Here is a 22,556-nt window from a genome sequence, read left to right on the forward strand (position 1 = left end):
GTACTAGCTAGATAGATAAAGAACTGGCTGGGCAACAGGAGACAGAGTAGCAGTGGAAGGGAGTTTCTCAAAATGGAGACGTGTGACCAGTGGTGTTCCACAGGGATCCGTGCTGGGACCACTGTTGTTTGTGATATACATAAATGATTTGGAGGAAAGTATAGGTGGTCTGATTAGCAAGTTTGCAGATGACACTAAGATTGGTGGAGTAGCAGATGGTGAAGGGGACTGTCAGAGAATACAGCAGAATATAGATAGATTGGAGAGTTGGGCAGAGAAATGGCAGATGGAGTTCAATCAGGGCAAATGCGAGGTGATGCATTTTGGAAGATCCAATTCAAGAGTGAACTATACAATAAATGGAAAAGTCCTGGGGAAAATTGATGTACAGAGAGATTTGGGTGTTCAGGTCCATTGTTCCCTGAAGGTGGCAACGCAGGCATACGGCATGCTTTCCTTCATCGGACGGGGTATTGAGTACAAGAGTTGGCAGGTCATGTTACAGTTGTATAGGACTTTGGTTCGGCCACATTTGAAATACTGCGTGCAGTTCTGGTCGCCACATTACCAAAAGGATGTAGATGCTTTGGAGAGGATGCAGAGGAGGTTCACCAGGATGTTGCCTGGTATGGAGGGCGCTAGCTATGAAGAGAGGTTGAGTAGATTAGGATTATTTTCATTAGAAAGGCGGAGGTTGAGGGGGGACCTGATTGAGGTGTACAAAATCATGAGAGGTATAGACAGGGTGGATAGCAAGAAGCTTTTTCCCAGAGTGGGGGATTCAATTACTCGGGGTCACGAGTTCAAAGTGAGAGGGGAAAAGTTTAGGGGGGATATGCGTGGAAAGTTCTTCACGCAGAGGGTGGTGGGTGCCTGGAGCGCGTTGCCAGCGGAGGTGGTAGACGCGGGCATGATGGAGTCTTTTAAGATGTATCTAGACAGATACATGAATGGGCAGGAAGCAAAGAGATACAGACCCTTAGAAAATAGGCGACAGGTTTAGATAGAGGATCTGGATCGGCGCAGGCTTGGAGGGCCGAAGGGCCTGTTCCTGTGCTGTAATTTTCTTTGTTCTTTGTTCTTTGTTCTTCATAATAATGACCTTCTCCATGCATCATCTAACTCTATTTCCACATTTGCTGTGGAGTCCATTTTATATTCAACTTATCATTCATCATCCAGCACATGTGCAAATTGGCATAGGGAAAAAAACATGAGGAAAGTCAACACATGGCTAAAGCAGCAGTGTGGGAAGAAGGGGTTCCATTTCATGGATACTAGCACCAGTGCTGAGACAGGAAGGAGCTGTACCATTGGAACCAAGATTCCAGCAAGAAGTAAAACTAGGGTGTCAATAATTCTATAAATTAATAACTTGGGTGGAAGGAACTGCATTAACCTAACACAAAATGAATCAGGAAAAGAGGGTAAAGGACAAGTCAAAGCAACATGAATGACCAGAGATAAAAACAAGAAATGCTGGAATCACTCAGCAGGTCTGGCAGCATCTGTGGAAAGAGAAGCAGAGTTAACGTTTCGGGTCAGTGACCCTTCTTCGGAACTGACAAATATTAGAAAAGTCACAGATTATAAACAAGTGAGGTGGGGGTGGGGCAAGAGATAACAAAGGAGAAGGTGCAGTTTGGACCAGGCCACATAGCTGACCAAAAGGTCACGGAGAAAAGGCAAACAATATGTTAATGGTGTGTTGAAAGACAAAGCATTAGTACAGATTAGGTGTGAATACACTGAATATTGAACAGCAGCAAGTGCAAACCTGAAGGAAAACAACCTGAAAAAAACAGTGGGTAAGCAAACTGAACAAACTAAGATTAAATGAAATAAATGCAAAAAAAGATTGTAAAAAATGTAAAAAGGAATGTAAAAAAAAGAAAAAATAACTAAAAATGAAAGTAAAATGGGGGGCTGTCATGCTCTGAAATTATTGAACTCAATGTTCAGTCCGGCAGGTTGTAGTGTGCCTAATCGGTAGATGAGATGCTGTTCCTCGAGCTTGCGTTGATGTTCACTGGAACACTGCAGCAATCCCAGGACAGAGATGTGAGCATGAGAGCAGGGGGGAGTGTTGAAATGGCAAGCAACCGGAAGCTCAGGGTCCTGCTTGCGGACTGAGCGGAGATGTTCCGCAAAGCGGTCACCCAGTCTGCGCTTGGTCTCCCCAATGTAGAGGAGACCACACTGTGAGCAGCGAATACAGTATACTACATTGAAATAAGTACAAGTAAATCGCTGCTTCACCTGAAAGGAGTGTTTGGGGCCTGGGATAGTGAGGAGAGAGGAGGTAAATGGGCAGGTATTACACCTCCTGCGATTGCAGGGGAAGGTGCCCTGGGACGGGGACGAGGTGGTGGGGGTAATGGAAGAGTGGACCAGGGTGTCGCGGAGGGAACGATCCCTTCGGAATGCAGACAGGGGAAGGGAGGGGAAGATGCGACTGGTAGTGGCATCACGCTGGAGGTGGCGAAAATGGCGGAGGATGATCCTTTGGATATGGAGGCTGGTGGGATGAAAAGTGAGGACATTTATTTCATTTCATCTTAGTTTGTTCAGTTTGCTTACCCACTGTTTTTCTCAGGTTGTTTTTCTTCAGGTTTGCACTTGCTGTTGTTCAATATTCAGTGTATTCACACCTAATCTGTACTAATGCTTTGTCTTTCAACACACCATTAACATATTGTTTGCCTTTTCTCCGTGACCTTTTGGTCAGCTATGTGGCCTGGTCCAATCTGCACCTTCTCCTTTGTTATCTCTTGCCCCACCCCCACCTCACTTGTTTATAATCTGTGACTTTTCTAATATTTGTCAGTTCCGAAGAAGGGTCACTGACCCGAAACGTTAACTCTGCTTCTCTTTCCACAGATGCTGCCAGACCTGCTGAGTGATTCCAGCATTTCTTGTTTTTATTTCAGATTTCCAGCATCCACAGTATTTTGCTTTTATATGAATGACCAGAGATTGGATAAAGTAATACAGCAGAAAAATAAAATAACTACTAAACACAGAGAGAATAATAAAAGAAAGGAAAAGACTTGCATTTATTAGGTGCCTTTCATGACCACTGGACGTCCCAAAGCACATTTATTTTTTATTCTTTCATGGACGTGAGCATTGCTGGCAAGGCCAGCATTTGTTGCCCATCCCTAATTACCCTCGAGAAGGTGGTGGTGAAGCATCTTCTTGAACCCCTGCAGCTCATCTGGTGCAGGTACATCCACAATGCTGTTCGGGAGGCAGTTCCAGGTTTTTGACCCAGCAAGAACAGCAATATAATTCAAGTCAGGATTGTGTGGGGCTTGGAAGGGAACTTGCAGGTGGTGGTGTTCCCACGCATCTGCTGCCCTTGTCCTTCTAGATGATTTGTGCCTTGTAGATGGTGGACAGACTTTAGGGAATCAGGTGGTGACTGACTTTACAGCCAATGTAGTACTTTTGAAGTGTAGGAAATGCGGAAGCCAATTTGTGCACAGAAACCACCTATAAACAGCAATGTGATAATGTCTTTGAGATGTCTTTGGGTGGCACAGTGGCGCAGTGGTTAGCACCGCAGCCTCACAGCTCCAGCGACCCGGGTTCGGTTCTGGGTATTGCCTGTGCAGAATTTGCAAGCTCTCCCTGTGACCGCGTGGGTTTCTGCCAGGTGCTCCGGTTTCCTCCCACAGCCAAAGACTTGCAGGTTGATAGGTAAATTGGCCATTGTAAATTGCCCCTCGTGTAGGTAGGTGGTGGGAGAATGGTGGGGATGTGGTAGGGAATATGGGATTAATGTAGGATTAGCATAAATGTGTGGTTGTTGGTCGGCACAGACTTGGTGAGCCGAAGGGCCTGTTTCAGTGCTGTATCTCTCTATGACTCTATGTTGATTGAGGGATAAACAATGGCCAGGACACTGGGGATAGCTCCCCTGCTCTTCTTCGAAATAGTGACATGGGGATCTTCTATGTCCACCTGAGAAGGCAAACGGAGCCTTGGTTTAACATCTCGGCCGAAAGTCGGTACCTTCGACAGTGCAACACTGCCTCAGTACTGATCCGGAGTGTCAGCCATGATTTTTATGCTCAAAGCCTGCAGTGCGACCTGAACTCTCAAACTTCTCATTTGGAGGTGAGAGCGATACCAACTGAGCCAGGGCTGACATGAATAAATAAAAAAACAATTTAAAGTATTGGTACAGCAATGTCTACATTATTCAAAACAAAATGGACAAACTGGAGGCAGTAATTTGTAGAGAGGATCCTGATATAGTCGGGATGATTGAAACATGGCTACACAGAGAACTAAATTGCAGGATATAATATAACACATTTAGGAAGTAAAGAGAAGGAAGGAGAGGAGATGGAATCTCTGTCCTAGTTAAAGATGACATGATGGCAGTAGAAAGAAAAAGCATGCATGATAGATACATTTTCACTCATGTTGAAATCAAATTTCATTACAGTTTTCTACTGTAACTCCTTCTTGACTACTACCTCCAAACCATGGTACTCCATACCTCTCTCAATCTTTACTTCCTCCTGCAGTTTCCTGTCTCTTAAAATTGTAAGATAGCATCACCTTACCACTACTTCCTTTTATTATCTATTCTCTTCAGCCTTGTTGGTATCCTCAACAATGGACCCTTCAGCTTCAATTCTCAATCAAAAACAAACCAAAACTGATACGATTTCGCCATCTCTCAATAAACATACTGGATCATTACCACTGAACCCACAAAAACAGCCTCACTATGTAATACTTACGTGTTCATGTCATCAGCATTCTCTGCAGCAAAGTAGAAGTTCTTGTATTGTGGATGGCTGGCCTTTATTGCACTTGAAGAGAATAGAAAATAGATAATAAAGGGGCAAGTTTAAAGTGCAGAGAATTCCTCTCATCTTAATGTTATACTTTTAAAGGACATGCTGCTGATATTTTTTTACTGTTTGCTCAGAACTGCCATTGTACTAACAAACATTAGCACAGAACAAAGAACAGTACAGCACAGGAACAGGCCATTCGGCCCTCCAAGCCTGCGCCGATCTTGATGCCTGTCTAAGCTAAAACCTTCTGCACTTCCGGGGACCGTATCCCTCTATTCCCATCCTATTCATGTATCTGTCAAGATGCCTCTTAAACATCGCTATCGTACCTGCTTCCACCACCTCCCCCGGCAGCAAGTTCTAGGCACTCACCACCCTCTGTGTAAAGAACTTGCCTCGCACATCCCCTCTAAACTTTGCCCCTCGCACCTTAAACCGATGTCCCCTCGTAACTGACTCTTCCACACTGGGAAAAAACTTCTGACTAGCCACTCTGTCCATGCCACTCATAACTTCGTAAACCTCTATCATGTCGCCCCTCCACCTCCGTCGTTCCAGTGAAAACAATCCGAGTTAATCCAGCCTCTCCTCATAGCTAATGCCCTCCAGACCAGGCAACATCCTGGTAAACCTCTTCTGTACCCTCTCCAAAGCCTCCACGTCCTTCTGGTAGTGTGGCGACCAGAATTGCACGCAATATTCTAAGTGTGGCCTAACTAAGGTTCTGTACAGCTGCAGCATGACTTGCCAATTTTTAAATTCTATGCCCCGACTGATGAAGGCAAGCATGCCGTATGCCTTCTTGACGACCTTATCCACCTGCGTTGCCACTTTCAGTGACCTGTGGACCTGTACGCCCAGATCTCTCTGCCTGTCAATACTCCTAAGGGTTCTGCTGTATACTGTATACTTCCCACCTGTATTAGATCTTCCAAAATGCATTACCTCACATTTGTCTGGATTAAACTCCATCTGCCATTTCTCCGCCCAAGTCTCCAACCGATCTGTATCCTGCTGTATCCTTTGACAATCCTCATCACTATCCGCAACTCCACCAACCTTTGTGTCGTCCGCAAACTTACTAATCAGACCAGCTACATTTTCCTCCAAATCATTTATATATACTACAAACAGCAAAAGTCCCAGCACTGATCCCTGCGGAACACCACTAGTCACATCCCTCCATTCAGAAAAGCACCCTTCCACCGCTACCCTCTGTCTTCTATGACCAAGGCAGTTCTGTATTCATCTTGCCAGCTCACCTCTGATCCCATGTGACTTCACCTTTTGTACCAGTCTGCCACGAGGGACCTTGTCAAAGGGTTTACTGAAGTCCATATAGACAACATCCACTGCCCTTCCTTCATCAATCATCTTCGTCACTTCCTCAAAAAACTCAATCAAGTTAATGAGACACGACCTCCCCTTCAGAAAACCATGCTGTCTCTCGCTAATAAGTTCATTTGTTTCCAAATGGGAGTAAATCCTGTCCCGAAGAATCCTCTCTAATAATTTCCCTACCACTGACGTAAGGCTCACCGGCCTATAATTTCCTGGATCATCCTTGCTACCCTTCTTAAACAAAGGCACAACATTGGCTATTCTCCAGTGCTCTGGGACCTCACCTGTAGCCAATGAGGATGCAAAGATTTCTGTCAAGGCCCCAGCAATTTCTTCCCTTGCCTCCCTCAGTATTCTGGGGTAGATCCCAGCAGGCCCTGGGGACTTATCTACCTTAATGCTCTGCAAGACGCCCAACACCTCCTCCTTTTTGATAACGACATGACCCAGACTATCTACACTCCCTTCCCTAGACTCATCATCCACCAAGTCCTTCTCTTTGGTGAATACTGATGCAAAGTACTCATTTAGTACCTCTCCCATTTCCTCTGGCTCCACACATAGATTCCCTCCTCTGTCCTTGAGTGGGCCAACTTTTTCCCTGGTTACCCTCTTGCTCTTTATATACGTATAAGAATCCTTGGGATTCTCCTTAATCCTGTTTGCCAATGACTTTTCACGACCTCTTTTAGCCCTCCTGACTCCTTGCTTAAGTTCCTTCCTACTGTCTTTATATTCCTCAAGGGATTAGTCTGTTCCCAACCTTCTAGCCCTTACGAATGCTTCCTTTTTCTTTTTGACTAGGCTCACAATATCCCTCCTTATTCAAGGTTCCTGAAACTTGCCAAAGTTATCCTTCTTCCTCACAGGAACATACCGGTCCTGGATTCTTATCAGCTGACGTTTGAAAGACTCCCACATGTCAGATGTTGATTTACCCTCAAACAGCCGCCCCCAATCTAAATTCTTCAGTTCCTGCCTAATATTGTTATAATTAGCCTCCCCCCAATTTAGCACTTTCACCCAAGGACTACTCTTATCCTTATAACACTGTATGGTTAATTTCTGATCTCTGGCTGTGGGGAGGCACTTAGCGATGCCCAGGCAGGGATCAGATCAATACTTGCAGTTCTCATGCACTTCCTAGTACCTGGTACTTAGCTGCTTGCTCCAAATCTGTGAAATTGCACACATCATGCAGCTAATGTAAAATGAGAAAATAGTCTAAATTCAAAATAACTGGCTGCATTTCACATTTATTATTTGTAACCATATGATAGGCTGCGAGCTGAGCAAATATGGTCACATGGTAAGCCAATATTTGCTTTCATTCTAGATTTCTTTTTCTTCATCGTGTTAAGACAGCATAACTTCTGGCTAAGCAAATTAAAACAGAAAGCTTTAACACAACAAGGAGACTATTATTTTCAGTAAGTGATTATTGAATTGAGAGAAATCTTACCAAAATGATCAAACATGAATATTATAACCAGGAGGATTGTCATGAGAAGGGAACAGTTCCTGGTGCTAATGATTGAGCAATACCTAGCAGAAACATTCACTCACTGCCTTTTAGCTGATTTCTAAAATTTACGTTTAACTTATGCCTTGATTACAAGAACAGCTATTGTTGGAACTTGGAATCATTCTGTTTCCAGTTTCATTTTCAAAAATTCAGTTTCATGAGTGTACTTTCCAGGGTGGAAGACAACATCCAAACTGTACCTTGTGGGTTCAGTTTGTAGTTGGAAAGAATCTATAATGATTATATTGCACTTTGGAATATGAATTTCGACCACTGTCTGTACTGTTCCAATTTCTGACGTACAGAGATAGTTGACATTCCTCGTGTTAACTTAGTTCAGTTAGTAGCAGTTTTGGCTGAGCCAGAAATTATGGTCCCAAGCTCTCACCTAAGACTGGAGCACAAAATCTAGGCTGACATTTTAGTGCCGTACGGAGGGAATGCTGGATTTTCAGAAGTGTTTTCTTTTGGATGAAACATTAAACTCAAGACCCACTTTGCATTTTCAAGTGAATGTAAAAGATCCACAGCACTATTCAAAGGTGCACTGATCTACATTCATCCTTCAACTAATACCACCAAAATTAATTGGTTGTCCATCTCATTTGTTGTTTGTGAGATCTTGATATGTAGATAAATATGGCAGCCAATGCGTGCATAAAAACAGTGACTGCACTTCAAAAATAGCTAACTTGATGGAACAAGCTCTTGAGAATCTGGTATGGAACTACATAAAACACAAGTTTTTCCTTCTTTCTTGCTTTAGCAGGTAACAATTTTCAGGGTGTTCAATGCACTCAGTCTATCTCCTCCAACTTTGTATTTTTTACTCTCACACATATTCACCTCCAGCATGCTCCATCACTGCATTCTTAGCACCCTCCTAGGTTTTGTTTTCAAGCTGCCCCTCGGAGACAATCTGTAAACATTGGGTCAGGTCGCATATGTATGTTGACGAAATCCAACTTTACCTCTCATTGACCACCACCCCAGATTCCATCACTGCTGCTATTCACCATCAAGTTGTGAATAAGCCAGAACTTTCTCCTCATGTTCATAGAAAATTTTGCACCACTGGCACAGATTTCATCTCCCTGTCTATTTGTTCAGGCTCAACCTCAACACCCTGCTTGCTCCTGAACAGAGTTTCAAAAACTTATATCCAATCCATTGCCAAGACAGATAACTTCCATCAGTACAATGTTTTCTGCCTATGTCCCTACCTCACCCTTTCGACTATCAGCCTATTAATCCATCTCACTCTCTACACCTCCATGCTTATGACTATCATATCTTCTACACCACTAAAACTTGTAACCACATCTTTGTCATCTCGAGGCTTGATTTATCCAAAACACTCATCTGTCTCTCAAGTATTAACTTCAATAAACCTTAAATTTCAAAATACTTAGAACTCTGCCTCAAAATTGCATCCCTGCCCTGCTCTGACCAGCCTGCTTTTATGGCATACCTCCAGGAAATTCAAAATATTTGGCCTCATTTTCAAATCCTTGATGGCATCTGCAATCTTCTCCATCCTTAAATTCTGTTTCAGCTGCTCCAACCCTGGTCGATCCCTCTTTTCATGGGTTGGAGAACCTTCAGGGGCCCTGCATTGGAATCATCATTCTGAACCTGTCTGTATTGTCATCTCTTTCTCACCTCTACAGTCTTCTCAAAAACTACATTTTTGAGAATGTCTCTGGTTACTTCCCCTCACCCCTCTCCCTGCTGGAGGCTCCTGAATCTCCACTTTGGAATGTTTCATCACTTGAAAAGCATTATAAATGTGCAAGAATTTATTGAACATAGAATGGTAAAGTGTGGGTTTGATGCCTGATTGTTTGTATTAATTATAGTGTTACTTACTGTTTTTTTTTGCACTCTGTTCCTTGATTAATCTTGAACTCAGGCAACTTAATCAAACCTTCAGCTTTCTGTGCCTATGAAAAAGGCAGAATTGGTTAACACTTCATAAAGAAAAACTCAATTATCATCAACGCTAAGGTTTGCTAAGACCTATCTTTTGTTCAATTTCTACTTTAAAATGGGCCAAACAATACCAGACATTCTACCACTGTAATAATTGGGGAATATTTGAAAGAAAATTGTACTAAGCTTTTATAATAAATAAAACTCCTCCAACAGAAAGTGAAGCAATTCTGTGCACATCTTTTAAACTGTAAGGCACAGTCTGGACAGTAGAACACTAAAACATCATCTATTTCACTTCATGGCTGACCAGTTCATAATATATATATTGGTGAGTAGTGCAAAATTTAATAACCTCTCTCACCATCCTCTCCTTCCACAATAGCCCCCATTGTGAACTCAACATCACCGTGGTTTGGAGCAGAACTCATAACAGTCCTTTCACTTATGTCTGTTTGGCCTTTGAACTTGACTCTGCGATCAGCTGGTTGTGAAGTGAACAATTTAAGGAATATTTTGAACATATATGGTACATATTTTGACAGCTAAACAGAGCATTTGGGTGAGAAATTGAATTTGTTAACCCTCATTTTATGTCCACTGTGCATGTGTACATTTGTGGGGCAAATTGCGCTGGACACCATATTGATGAGGGTATTAGCACGCGTCTGGTGAATGTCTGCTCGAAGTATGCAGAGTAGGCAGATCATGACATCAATCAGCGTGCAAATGTTGATTTGATGCCAGTGGTGTCATTTTGGAGCTCACCATTTCAGCTAATGTCCTCCCTTAACCTCACCTAGCTGAACATGTATTCAGCAGCAGGAAGGTCCCCTCCATCAGCCCTATTTAATGGGATCATCAACTACTTGCAGGTTAGTTACCAGTTGATTTCTTTTGGCTGTTCTTACAACTCTACAAGTCTTTGCTGCTTTCTACAGTCGTTTCAATTTACAAAAGTCTATGGGGAATGGTATGGCAGGTGATGGAGTTTTTGCTGACTTCAAGGCTTCCGTACAAAGCAGTTGCTCCCAGACATGGTGCACTAGTAGGCATTCCCCTTGGAATACAGCATGACTTGGAGATTGTATAGAGGTCACACTGAGTAGGACAAGCTGCTTAGAGACAGAGGAGGAAGCGGAGGAGAAGGGCTCACGGCAGGAAGCCATATCCACCCAGAGTACTCAGGGAGCAATTCCCCTACCTGAACCTAAGCAAGGAACAGTGTGTCAGATGCCTACATTTTAGGAAGGATGGCCTCACTGAAATCTGCCAACTACTGTAGCCATAACTGCAACGTCAGAGCAGGGCAAGGATCACAATGCCAGTGGCTGCAAAGTGACTGTGGAGATGAACTTTTATGCATCTGGCTACTTCCAGGCTGGAGCTGGAATTATTTGCAATATTTCACTATTTTCTGTCCATTGTTGTGCAAGGGAGGTAACGGAGGCTCTCTATTCAAAGAGAGCTTAAAACATTTTATTCTGTCTTGCCAGAGACCAGCAGGCAGAGCAAGCACACAGCTTTTCAGTGCAGCAGCTTTTTCGGGAGCAGCTTGTGAGCGAGTGAGCAGCTGGGAAAGTCCGTTTGAAAGTAAATTTAATTTCCTTTTGTTTTTCGGCGGAGGCCAGGGGGCTGCTGGGTAAGTAAAACACTATATATTTGGGTGGTTTAAAATAACTTTCCTTTCAGTGCAGCAGCTTTTTCGGGAGCAGCTTGTGAGCGAGTGAGCAGCTGGGAAAGTCCGTTTGAAAGTAAATTTAATTTCCTTTTGTTTTTCGGCGGAGGCCAGGGGGCTGCTGGGTAAGTAAAACACTATATATTTGGGCGGTTTAAAATAACTTTCCTTTCAGTGCAGCAGCTTTTTCGGGAGCAGCTTGTGAGCGAGTGAGCAGCTGGGAAAGTCCGTTTGAAAGTAAATTTAATTTCCTTTTGTTTTTCGGCGGAGGCCAGGGGGCTGCTGGGTAAGTAAAACACTATATATTTGGGCGGTTTAAAATAACTTTCCTTTCAGTGCAGCAGCTTTTTCGGGAGCAGCTTGTGAGCGAGTGAGCAGCTGGGAAAGTCCGTTTGAAAGTAAATTTAATTTCCTTTTGTTTTTCGGCGGAGGCCAGGGGGCTGCTGGGTAAGTAAAACACTATATATTTGGGCGGTTTAAAATAACTTTCCTTTCAGTGCAGCAGCTTTTTCGGGAGCAGCTTGTGAGCGAGTGAGCAGCTGGGAAAGTCCGTTTGAAAGTAAATTTAATTTCCTTTTGTTTTTCGGCGGAGGCCAGGGGGCTGCTGGGTAAGTAAAACACTATATATTTGGGCGGTTTAAAATAACTTTCCTTTCAGTGCAGCAGCTTTTTCGGGAGCAGCTTGTGAGCGAGTGAGCAGCTGGGAAAGTCCGTTTGAAAGTAAATTTAATTTCAATTTGTTTTTCGGCGGAGGCCAGGGGGCTGCTGGGTAAGTAAAACACTATATATTTGGGCGGTTTAAAATAACTTTCCTTTCAGTGCAGCAGCTTTTTCGGGAGCAGCTTGTGAGCGAGTGAGCAGCTGGGAAAGTCCGTTTGAAAGTAAATTTAATTTCCTTTTGTTTTTCGGCGGAGGCCAGGGGGCTGCTGGGTAAGTAAAACACTATATATTTGGGCGGTTTAAAATAACTTTCCTTTCAGTGCAGCAGCTTTTTTGGGAGCAGCTTGTGAGCGAGTGAGCAGCTGGGAAAGTCCGTTTGAAAGTAAATTTAATTTCCTTTTGTTTTTCGGCGGAGGCCAGGGGGCTGCTGGGTAAGTAAAACACTATATATTTGGGCGGTTTAAAATAACTTTCCTTTCAGTGCAGCAGCTTTTTCGGGAGCAGCTTGTGAGCGAGTGAGCAGCTGGGAAAGTCCGTTTGAAAGTAAATTTAATTTCAATTTGTTTTTCGGCGGAGGCCAGGGGGCTGCTGGGTAAGTAAAACACTATATATTTGGGCGGTTTAAAATAACTTTCCTTTCAGTGCAGCAGCTTTTTCGGGAGCAGCTTGTGAGCGAGTGAGCAGCTGGGAAAGTCCGTTTGAAAGTAAATTTAATTTCCTTTTGTTTTTCGGCGGAGGCCAGGGGGCTGCTGGGTAAGTAAAACACTATATATTTGGGCGGTTTAAAATAACTTTCCTTTCAGTGCAGCAGCTTTTTCGGGAGCAGCTTGTGAGCGAGTGAGCAGCTGGGAAAGTCCGTTTGAAAGTAAATTTAATTTCCTTTTGTTTTTCGGCGGAGGCCAGGGGGCTGCTGGGTAAGTAAAACACTATATATTTGGGCGGTTTAAAATAACTTTCCTTTCAGTGCAGCAGCTTTTTCGGGAGCAGCTTGTGAGCGAGTGAGCAGCTGGGAAAGTCCGTTTGAAAGTAAATTTAATTTCCTTTTGTTTTTCGGCGGAGGCCAGGGGGCTGCTGGGTAAGTAAAACACTATATATTTGGGCGGTTTAAAATAACTTTCCTTTCAGTGCAGCAGCTTTTTCGGGAGCAGCTTGTGAGCGAGTGAGCAGCTGGGAAAGTCCGTTTGAAAGTAAATTTAATTTCAATTTGTTTTTCGACGGAGGCCAGGGGGCTGCTGGGTAAGTAAAACACTATATATTTGGGCGGTTTAAAATAACTTTCCTTTCAGTGCAGCAGCTTTTTCGGGAGCAGCTTGTGAGCGAGTGAGCAGCTGGGAAAGTCCGTTTGAAAGTAAATTTAATTTCCTTTTGTTTTTCGGCGGAGGCCAGGGGGCTGCTGGGTAAGTAAAACACTATATATTTGGGCGGTTTAAAATAACTTTCCTTTCAGTGCAGCAGCTTTTTCGGGAGCAGCTTGTGAGCGAGTGAGCAGCTGGGAAAGTCCGTTTGAAAGTAAATTTAATTTCCTTTTGTTTTTCGGCGGAGGCCAGGGGGCTGCTGGGTAAGTAAAACACTATATATTTGGGCGGTTTAAAATAACTTTCCTTTCAGTGCAGCAGCTTTTTCGGGAGCAGCTTGTGAGCGAGTGAGCAGCTGGGAAAGTCCGTTTGAAAGTAAATTTAATTTCCTTTTGTTTTTCGGTGGAGGCCAGGGGGCTGCTGGGTAAGTAAAACACTATATATTTGGGCGGTTTAAAATAATTTTCCTTTCAGTGCAGCAGCTTTTTCGGGAGCAGCTTGTGAGCGAGTGAGCAGCTGGGAAAGTCCGTTTGAAAGTAAATTTAATTTCCTTTTGTTTTTCGGCGGAGGCCAGGGGGCTGCTGGGTAAGTAAAACACTATATATTTGGGCGGTTTAAAATAACTTTCCTTTCAGTGCAGCAGCTTTTTCGGGAGCAGCTTGTGAGCGAGTGAGCAGCTGGGAAAGTCCGTTTGAAAGTAAATTTAATTTCCTTTTGTTTTTCGGCGGAGGCCAGGGGGCTGCTGGGTAAGTAAAACACTATATATTTGGGCGGTTTAAAATAATTTTCCTTTCAGTGCAGCAGCTTTTTCGGGAGCAGCTTGTGAGCGAGTGAGCAGCTGGGAAAGTCCGTTTGAAAGTAAATTTAATTTCCTTTTGTTTTTCGGCGGAGGCCAGGGGGCTGCTGGGTAAGTAAAACACTATATATTTGGGCGGTTTAAAATAACTTTCCTTTCAGTGCAGCAGCTTTTTCGGGAGCAGCTTGTGAGCGAGTGAGCAGCTGGGAAAGTCCGTTTGAAAGTAAATTTAATTTCCTTTTGTTTTTCGGCGGAGGCCAGGGGGCTGCTGGGTAAGTAAAACACTATATATTTGGGCGGTTTAAAATAACTTTCCTTTCAGTGCAGCAGCTTTTTCGGGAGCAGCTTGTGAGCGAGTGAGCAGCTGGGAAAGTCCGTTTGAAAGTAAATTTAATTTCCTTTTGTTTTTCGGCGGAGGCCAGGGGGCTGCTGGGTAAGTAAAACACTATATATTTGGGCGGTTTAAAATAACTTTCCTTTCAGTGCAGCAGCTTTTTCGGGAGCAGCTTGTGAGCGAGTGAGCAGCTGGGAAAGTCCGTTTGAAAGTAAATTTAATTTCCTTTTGTTTTTCGGCGGAGGCCAGGGGGCTGCTGGGTAAGTAAAACACTATATATTTGGGCGGTTTAAAATAATTTTCCTTTCAGTGCAGCAGCTTTTTCGGGAGCAGCTTGTGAGCGAGTGAGCAGCTGGGAAAGTCCGTTTGAAAGTAAATTTAATTTCCTTTTGTTTTTCGGCGGAGGCCAGGGGGCTGCTGGGTAAGTAAAACACTATATATTTGGGCGGTTTAAAATAACTTTCCTTTCAGTGCAGCAGCTTTTTCGGGAGCAGCTTGTGAGCGAGTGAGCAGCTGGGAAAGTCCGTTTGAAAGTAAATTTAATTTCCTTTTGTTTTTCGGCGGAGGCCAGGGGGCTGCTGGGTAAGTAAAACACTATATATTTGGGCGGTTTAAAATAACTTTCCTTTCAGTGCAGCAGCTTTTTCGGGAGCAGCTTGTGAGCGAGTGAGCAGCTGGGAAAGTCCGTTTGAAAGTAAATTTAATTTCCTTTTGTTTTTCGGCGGAGGCCAGGGGGCTGCTGGGTAAGTAAAACACTATATATTTGGGCGGTTTAAAATAACTTTCCTTTCAGTGCAGCAGCTTTTTCGGGAGCAGCTTGTGAGCGAGTGAGCAGCTGGGAAAGTCCGTTTGAAAGTAAATTTAATTTCCTTTTGTTTTTCGGCGGAGGCCAGGGGGCTGCTGGGTAAGTAAAACACTATATATTTGGGCGGTTTAAAATAACTTTCCTTTCAGTGCAGCAGCTTTTTCGGGAGCAGCTTGTGAGCGAGTGAGCAGCTGGGAAAGTCCGTTTGAAAGTAAATTTAATTTCCTTTTGTTTTTCGGTGGAGGCCAGGGGGCTGCTGGGTAAGTAAAACACTATATATATTTGGGCGGTTTAAAATAATTTTCCTTTCAGTGCAGCAGCTTTTTCGGGAGCAGCTTGTGAGCGAGTGAGCAGCTGGGACAGTCCGTTTGAAAGTAAATTTAATTTCCTTTTGTTTTTCGGCGGAGGCCAGGGGGCTGCTGGGTAAGTAAAACACTATATATTTGGGCGGTTTAAAATAACTTTCCTTTCAGTGCAGCAGCTTTTTCGGGAGCAGCTTGTGAGCGAGTGAGCAGCTGGGAAAGTCCGTTTGAAAGTAAATTTAATTTCCTTTTGTTTTTCGGTGGAGGCCAGGGGGCTGCTGGGTAAGTAAAACACTATATATTTGGGCGGTTTAAAATAATTTTCCTTTCAGTGCAGCAGCTTTTTCGGGAGCAGCTTGTGAGCGAGTGAGCAGCTGGGAAAGTCCGTTTGAAAGTAAATTTAATTTCCTTTTGTTTTTCGGTGGAGGCCAGGGGGCTGCTGGGTAAGTAAAACACTATATATTTGGGCGGTTTAAAATAATTTTCCTTTCAGTGCAGCAGCTTTTTCGGGAGCAGCTTGTGAGCGAGTGAGCAGCTGGGACAGTCCGTTTGAAAGTAAATTTAATTTCCTTTTGTTTTTCGGTGGAGGCCAGGGGGCTGCTGGGTAAGTAAAACACTATATATTTGGGCGGTTTAAAATAATTTTCCTTTCAGTGCAGCAGCTTTTTCGGGAGCAGCTTGTGAGCGAGTGAGCAGCTGGGAAAGTCCGTTTGAAAGTAAATTTAATTTCCTTTTGTTTTTCGGTGGAGGCCAGGGGGCTGCTGGGTAAGTAAAACACTATATATTTGGGCGGTTTAAAATAATTTTCCTTTCAGTGCAGCAGCTTTTTCGGGAGCAGCTTGTGAGCGAGTGAGCAGCTGGGAAAGTCCGTTTGAAAGTAAATTTAATTTCCTTTTGTTTTTCGGTGGAGGCCAGGGGGCTGCTGGGTAAGTAAAACACTATATATTTGGGCGGTTTAAAATAATTTTCCTTTCAGTGCAGCAGCTTTTTCGGGAGCAGCTTGTGAGCGAGTGAGCAGCTGGGAAAGTCCGTTTGAAAGTAAATTTAATTTCCTTTTGTTTTTCGGTGGAGGCCAGGGGGCTGCTGGGTAAGTAAAACACTATATATTTGGGCGGTTTAAAATAATTTTCCTTTCAGTGCAGCAGCTTTTTCGGGAGCAGCTTGTGAGCGAGTGAGCAGCTGGGACAGTCCGTTTGAAAGTAAATTTAATTTCCTTTTGTTTTTCGGTGGAGGCCAGGGGGCTGCTGGGTAAGTAAAACACTATATATTTGGGCGGTTTAAAATAATTTTCCTTTCAGTGCAGCAGCTTTTTCGGGAGCAGCTTGTGAGCGAGTGAGCAGCTGGGAAAGTCCGTTTGAAAGTAAATTTAATTTCCTTTTGTTTTTCGGTGGAGGCCAGGGGGCTGCTGGGTAAGTAAAACACTATATATTTGGGCGGTTTAAAATAATTTTCCTTTCAGTGCAGCAGCTTTTTCGGGAGCAGCTTGTGAGCGAGTGAGCAGCTGGGACAGTCCGTTTGAAAGTAAATTTAATTTCCTTTTGTTTTTCGGTGGAGGCCAGGGGGCTGCTGGGTAAGTAAAACACTATATATTTGGGCGGTTTAAAATAATTTTCCTTTCAGTGCAGCAGCTTTTTCGGGAGCAGCTTGTGAGCGAGTGAGCAGCTGGGAAAGTCCGTTTGAAAGTAAATTTAATTTCCTTTTGTTTTTCGGTGGAGGCCAGGGGGCTGCTGGGTAAGTAAAACACTATATATTTGGGCGGTTTAAAATAATTTTCCTTTCAGTGCAGCAGCTTTTTCGGGAGCAGCTTGTGAGCGAGTGAGCAGCTGGGAAAGTCCGTTTGAAAGTAAATTTAATTTCCTTTTGTTTTTCGGTGGAGGCCAGGGGGCTGCTGGGTAAGTAAAACACTATATATTTGGGCGGTTTAAAATAATTTTCCTTTCAGTGCAGCAGCTTTTTCGGGAGCAGCTTGTGAGCGAGTGAGCAGCTGGGACAGTCCGTTTGAAAGTAAATTTAATTTCCTTTTGTTTTTCGGTGGAGGCCAGGGGGCTGCTGGGTAAGTAAAACACTATATATTTGGGCGGTTTAAAATAATTTTCCTTTCAGTGCAGCAGCTTTTTCGGGAGCAGCTTGTGAGCGAGTGAGCAGCTGGGAAAGTCCGTTTGAAAGTAAATTTAATTTCCTTTTGTTTTTCGGCGGAGGCCAGGGGGCTGCTGGGTAAGTAAAACACTATATATTTGGGCGGTTTAAAATAACTTTCCTTTCAGTGCAGCAGCTTTTTCGGGAGCAGCTTGTGAGCGAGTGAGCAGCTGGGAAAGTCCGTTTGAAAGTAAATTTAATTTCCTTTTGTTTTTCGGCGGAGGCCAGGGGGCTGCTGGGTAAGTAAAACACTATATATTTGGGCGGTTTAAAATAACTTTCCTTTCAGTGCAGCAGCTTTTTCGGGAGCAGCTTGTGAGCGAGTGAGCAGCTGGGAAAGTCCGTTTGAAAGTAAATTTAATTTCCTTTTGTTTTTCGGCGGAGGCCAGGGGGCTGCTGGGTAAGTAAAACACTATATATTTGGGCGCTTTAAAATAATTTTCCTTTCAGTGCAGCAGCTTTTTCGGGAGCAGCTTGTGAGCGAGTGAGCAGCTGGGAAAGTCCGTTTGAAAGTAAATTTAATTTCCTTTTGTTTTTCGGTGGAGGCCAGGGGGCTGCTGGGTAAGTAAAACACTATATATTTGGGCGGTTTAAAATAATTTTCCTTTCAGTGCAGCAGCTTTTTCGGGAGCAGCTTGTGAGCGAGTGAGCAGCTGGGAAAGTCCGTTTGAAAGTAAATTTAATTTCCTTTTGTTTTTCGGCGGAGGCCAGGGGGCTGCTGGGTAAGTAAAACACTATATATTTGGGCGGTTTAAAATAACTTTCCTTTCAGTGCAGCAGCTTTTTCGGGAGCAGCTTGTGAGCGAGTGAGCAGCTGGGAAAGTCCGTTTGAAAGTAAATTTAATTTCCTTTTGTTTTTCGGCGGAGGCCAGGGGGCTGCTGGGTAAGTAAAACACTATATATTTGGGCGGTTTAAAATAATTTTCCTTTCAGTGCAGCAGCTTTTTCGGGAGCAGCTTGTGAGCGAGTGAGCAGCTGGGACAGTCCGTTTGAAAGTAAATTTAATTTCCTTTTGTTTTTCGGTGGAGGCCAGGGGGCTGCTGGGTAAGTAAAACACTATATATTTGGGCGGTTTAAAATAATTTTCCTTTCAGTGCAGCAGCTTTTTCGGGAGCAGCTTGTGAGCGAGTGAGCAGCTGGGAAAGTCCGTTTGAAAGTAAATTTAATTTCCTTTTGTTTTTCGGCGGAGGCCAGGGGGCTGCTGGGTAAGTAAAACACTATATATTTGGGCGGTTTAAAATAACTTTCCTTTCAGTGCAGCAGCTTTTTCGGGAGCAGCTTGTGAGCGAGTGAGCAGCTGGGAAAGTCCGTTTGAAAGTAAATTTAATTTCCTTTTGTTTTTCGGCGGAGGCCAGGGGGCTGCTGGGTAAGTAAAACACTATATATTTGGGCGGTTTAAAATAATTTTCCTTTCAGTGCAGCAGCTTTTTCGGGAGCAGCTTGTGAGCGAGTGAGCAGCTGGGAAAGTCCGTTTGAAAGTAAATTTAATTTCCTTTTGTTTTTCGGCGGAGGCCAGGGGGCTGCTGGGTAAGTAAAACACTATATATTTGGGCAGTTTAAAATAATTTTCCTTTCAGTGCAGCAGCTTTTTCGGGAGCAGCTTGTGAGCGAGTGAGCAGCTGGGAAAGTCCGTTTGAAAGTAAATTTAATTTCCTTTTGTTTTTCGGCGGAGGCCAGGGGGCTGCTGGGTAAGTAAAACACTATATATTTGGGCGGTTTAAAATAACTTTCCTTTCAGTGCAGCAGCTTTTTCGGGAGCAGCTTGTGAGCGAGTGAGCAGCTGGGAAAGTCCGTTTGAAAGTAAATTTAATTTCCTTTTGTTTTTCGGCGGAGGCCAGGGGGCTGCTGGGTAAGTAAAACACTATATATTTGGGCGGTTTAAAATAATTTTCCTTTCAGTGCAGCAGCTTTTTCGGGAGCAGCTTGTGAGCGAGTGAGCAGCTGGGACAGTCCGTTTGAAAGTAAATTTAATTTCCTTTTGTTTTTCGGTGGAGGCCAGGGGGCTGCTGGGTAAGTAAAACACTATATATTTGGGCGGTTTAAAATAATTTTCCTTTCAGTGCAGCAGCTTTTTCGGGAGCAGCTTGTGAGCGAGTGAGCAGCTGGGAAAGTCCGTTTGAAAGTAAATTTAATTTCCTTTTGTTTTTCGGCGGAGGCCAGGGGGCTGCTGGGTAAGTAAAACACTATATATTTGGGCGGTTTAAAATAACTTTCCTTTCAGTGCAGCAGCTTTTTCGGGAGCAGCTTGTGAGCGAGTGAGCAGCTGGGAAAGTCCGTTTGAAAGTAAATTTAATTTCCTTTTGTTTTTCGGCGGAGGCCAGGGGGCTGCTGGGTAAGTAAAACACTATATATTTGGGCGGTTTAAAATAACTTTCCTTTCAGTGCAGCAGCTTTTTCGGGAGCAGCTTGTGAGCGAGTGAGCAGCTGGGAAAGTCCGTTTGAAAGTAAATTTAATTTCCTTTTGTTTTTCGGCGGAGGCCAGGGGGCTGCTGGGTAAGTAAAACACTATATATTTGGGCGGTTTAAAATAATTTTCCTTTCAGTGCAGCAGCTTTTTCGGGAGCAGCTTGTGAGCGAGTGAGCAGCTGGGAAAGTCCGTTTGAAAGTAAATTTAATTTCCTTTTGTTTTTCGGCGGAGGCCAGGGGGCTGCTGGGTAAGTAAAACACTATATATTTGGGCGGTTTAAAATAACTTTCCTTTCAGTGCAGCAGCTTTTTCGGGAGCAGCTTGTGAGCGAGTGAGCAGCTGGGAAAGTCCGTTTGAAAGTAAATTTAATTTCCTTTTGTTTTTCGGCGGAGGCCAGGGGGCTGCTGGGTAAGTAAAACACTATATATTTGGGCGGTTTAAAATAATTTTCCTTTCAGTGCAGCAGCTTTTTCGGGAGCAGCTTGTGAGCGAGTGAGCAGCTGGGACAGTCCGTTTGAAAGTAAATTTAATTTCCTTTTGTTTTTCGGTGGAGGCCAGGGGGCTGCTGGGTAAGTAAAACACTATATATTTGGGCGGTTTAAAATAATTTTCCTTTCAGTGCAGCAGCTTTTTCGGGAGCAGCTTGTGAGCGAGTGAGCAGCTGGGAAAGTCCGTTTGAAAGTAAATTTAATTTCCTTTTGTTTTTCGGCGGAGGCCAGGGGGCTGCTGGGTAAGTAAAACACTATATATTTGGGCGGTTTAAAATAACTTTCCTTTCAGTGCAGCAGCTTTTTCGGGAGCAGCTTGTGAGCGAGTGAGCAGCTGGGAAAGTCCGTTTGAAAGTAAATTTAATTTCCTTTTGTTTTTCGGCGGAGGCCAGGGGGCTGCTGGGTAAGTAAAACACTATATATTTGGGCGGTTTAAAATAACTTTCCTTTCAGTGCAGCAGCTTTTTCGGGAGCAGCTTGTGAGCGAGTGAGCAGCTGGGAAAGTCCGTTTGAAAGTAAATTTAATTTCCTTTTGTTTTTCGGCGGAGGCCAGGGGGCTGCTGGGTAAGTAAAACACTATATATTTGGGCGGTTTAAAATAATTTTCCTTTCAGTGCAGCAGCTTTTTCGGGAGCAGCTTGTGAGCGAGTGAGCAGCTGGGACAGTCCGTTTGAAAGTAAATTTAATTTCCTTTTGTTTTTCGGTGGAGGCCAGGGGGCTGCTGGGTAAGTAAAACACTATATATTTGGGCGGTTTAAAATAATTTTCCTTTCAGTGCAGCAGCTTTTTCGGGAGCAGCTTGTGAGCGAGTGAGCAGCTGGGAAAGTCCGTTTGAAAGTAAATTTAATTTCCTTTTGTTTTTCGGCGGAGGCCAGGGGGCTGCTGGGTAAGTAAAACACTATATATTTGGGCGGTTTAAAATAACTTTCCTTTCAGTGCAGCAGCTTTTTCGGGAGCAGCTTGTGAGCGAGTGAGCAGCTGGGAAAGTCCGTTTGAAAGTAAATTTAATTTCCTTTTGTTTTTCGGCGGAGGCCAGGGGGCTGCTGGGTAAGTAAAACACTATATATTTGGGCGGTTTCTGAACCCGAGACACCACACTTGTAGTGTCTCCCACCCGCCCTCCTCCTCTAACCAAAAAAAAAGGACTCGGTGGGGTGTTTATAAGGTAAGGCTTTTTCGATTTCTCTGGTTTCATTGTGATTGGTAGAAACTTTTCGTTCCTTTTTCATTTAACTAAGTTTAAATTTAAGATTAAAAATGGCAGGAGATCTCAGACCCGTATCATGCTCCTCTTGCTCAATGTGGGAGCTCAGGGACATGGCTGATGACCCTGACTCCTTCACGTGCAGGAAGTGTGTCCAGCTGCAGCTCTTGTTAGACCGCATGACGGCTCTCGAGCTGCGGATGGACTCACTTTGGAGCATGCGCGATGCTGAGGAGGTCGTGGATAGCACGTTTAGTGAATTGGTCACACCGCAGATTAGGATTGCTGAGGGAGAAAGGGAATGGGTGACCAAAAGGCAGAGAAAGAGCAGGAAGGCAGCGCAGGAGTCCCCTGCGGTCATCTCCCTCCAAAACAAGTATACCGTTTTGGATACTGTTGAGGGAGATGGCTCACCAGGGGAAGGCAGCAGTAGCCAGGTCCATGGCACCGTGGCTGGCTCTGCTGTTCCGAAGGGCGGGAAAAAGAGTGGAAGGGCTATAGTCGTAGGGGATTCGATTGTAAGGGGAGTAGATAGGCGGTTCTGTGGTCGAAAACGAGGCTCCCGAATGGTATGTTGCCTCCCAGGTGCACGGGTCAGGGACGTCTCAGATCGGCTGCAGAACATTCTAAAGGGGGAGGGTGAACAGCCAGTTGTCATTGTGCACATAGGCACTAATGATATAGGTAAAAAACGGGATGAGGTCCTACATGCAGAGTTTAGGGAGTTAGGAGCCAAGTTAAAAAGTAGGACCTCAAAGGTAGTAATCTCAGGATTACTACCAGTGCCACGTGATAGTCAGAGTAAAAATGAAAGAATAGTCAGGATGAATGCGTGG

At 44.1% G+C, this 22,556-nt stretch overlaps 1 protein-coding gene across 4 annotated transcripts in view; it reads right to left on the bottom strand.

Annotated features, from left to right (window-relative positions):
* ipcef1 (interaction protein for cytohesin exchange factors 1) overlaps positions 1-22,556 on the bottom strand; it is a 210,973-nt gene that overhangs the window by 106,602 nt on the left and 81,815 nt on the right. For all 4 annotated transcript variants that reach the window (XM_068044818.1, XM_068044820.1, XM_068044822.1 and 1 more), the window contains exons 5-6: positions 9,553-9,626; positions 4,758-4,829 (exon numbers count right to left, since the gene is read on the bottom strand). In XM_068044818.1, the coding sequence (XP_067900919.1) occupies positions 4,758-4,829; positions 9,553-9,626 (146 nt within the window). The remainder of the gene's footprint in view (positions 1-4,757; positions 4,830-9,552; positions 9,627-22,556) is intronic.

Source organism: Heterodontus francisci, chromosome 13, assembly GCF_036365525.1.
Source record: "Heterodontus francisci isolate sHetFra1 chromosome 13, sHetFra1.hap1, whole genome shotgun sequence".
Classification (NCBI taxonomy): Eukaryota; Metazoa; Chordata; class Chondrichthyes; order Heterodontiformes; family Heterodontidae; genus Heterodontus; species Heterodontus francisci.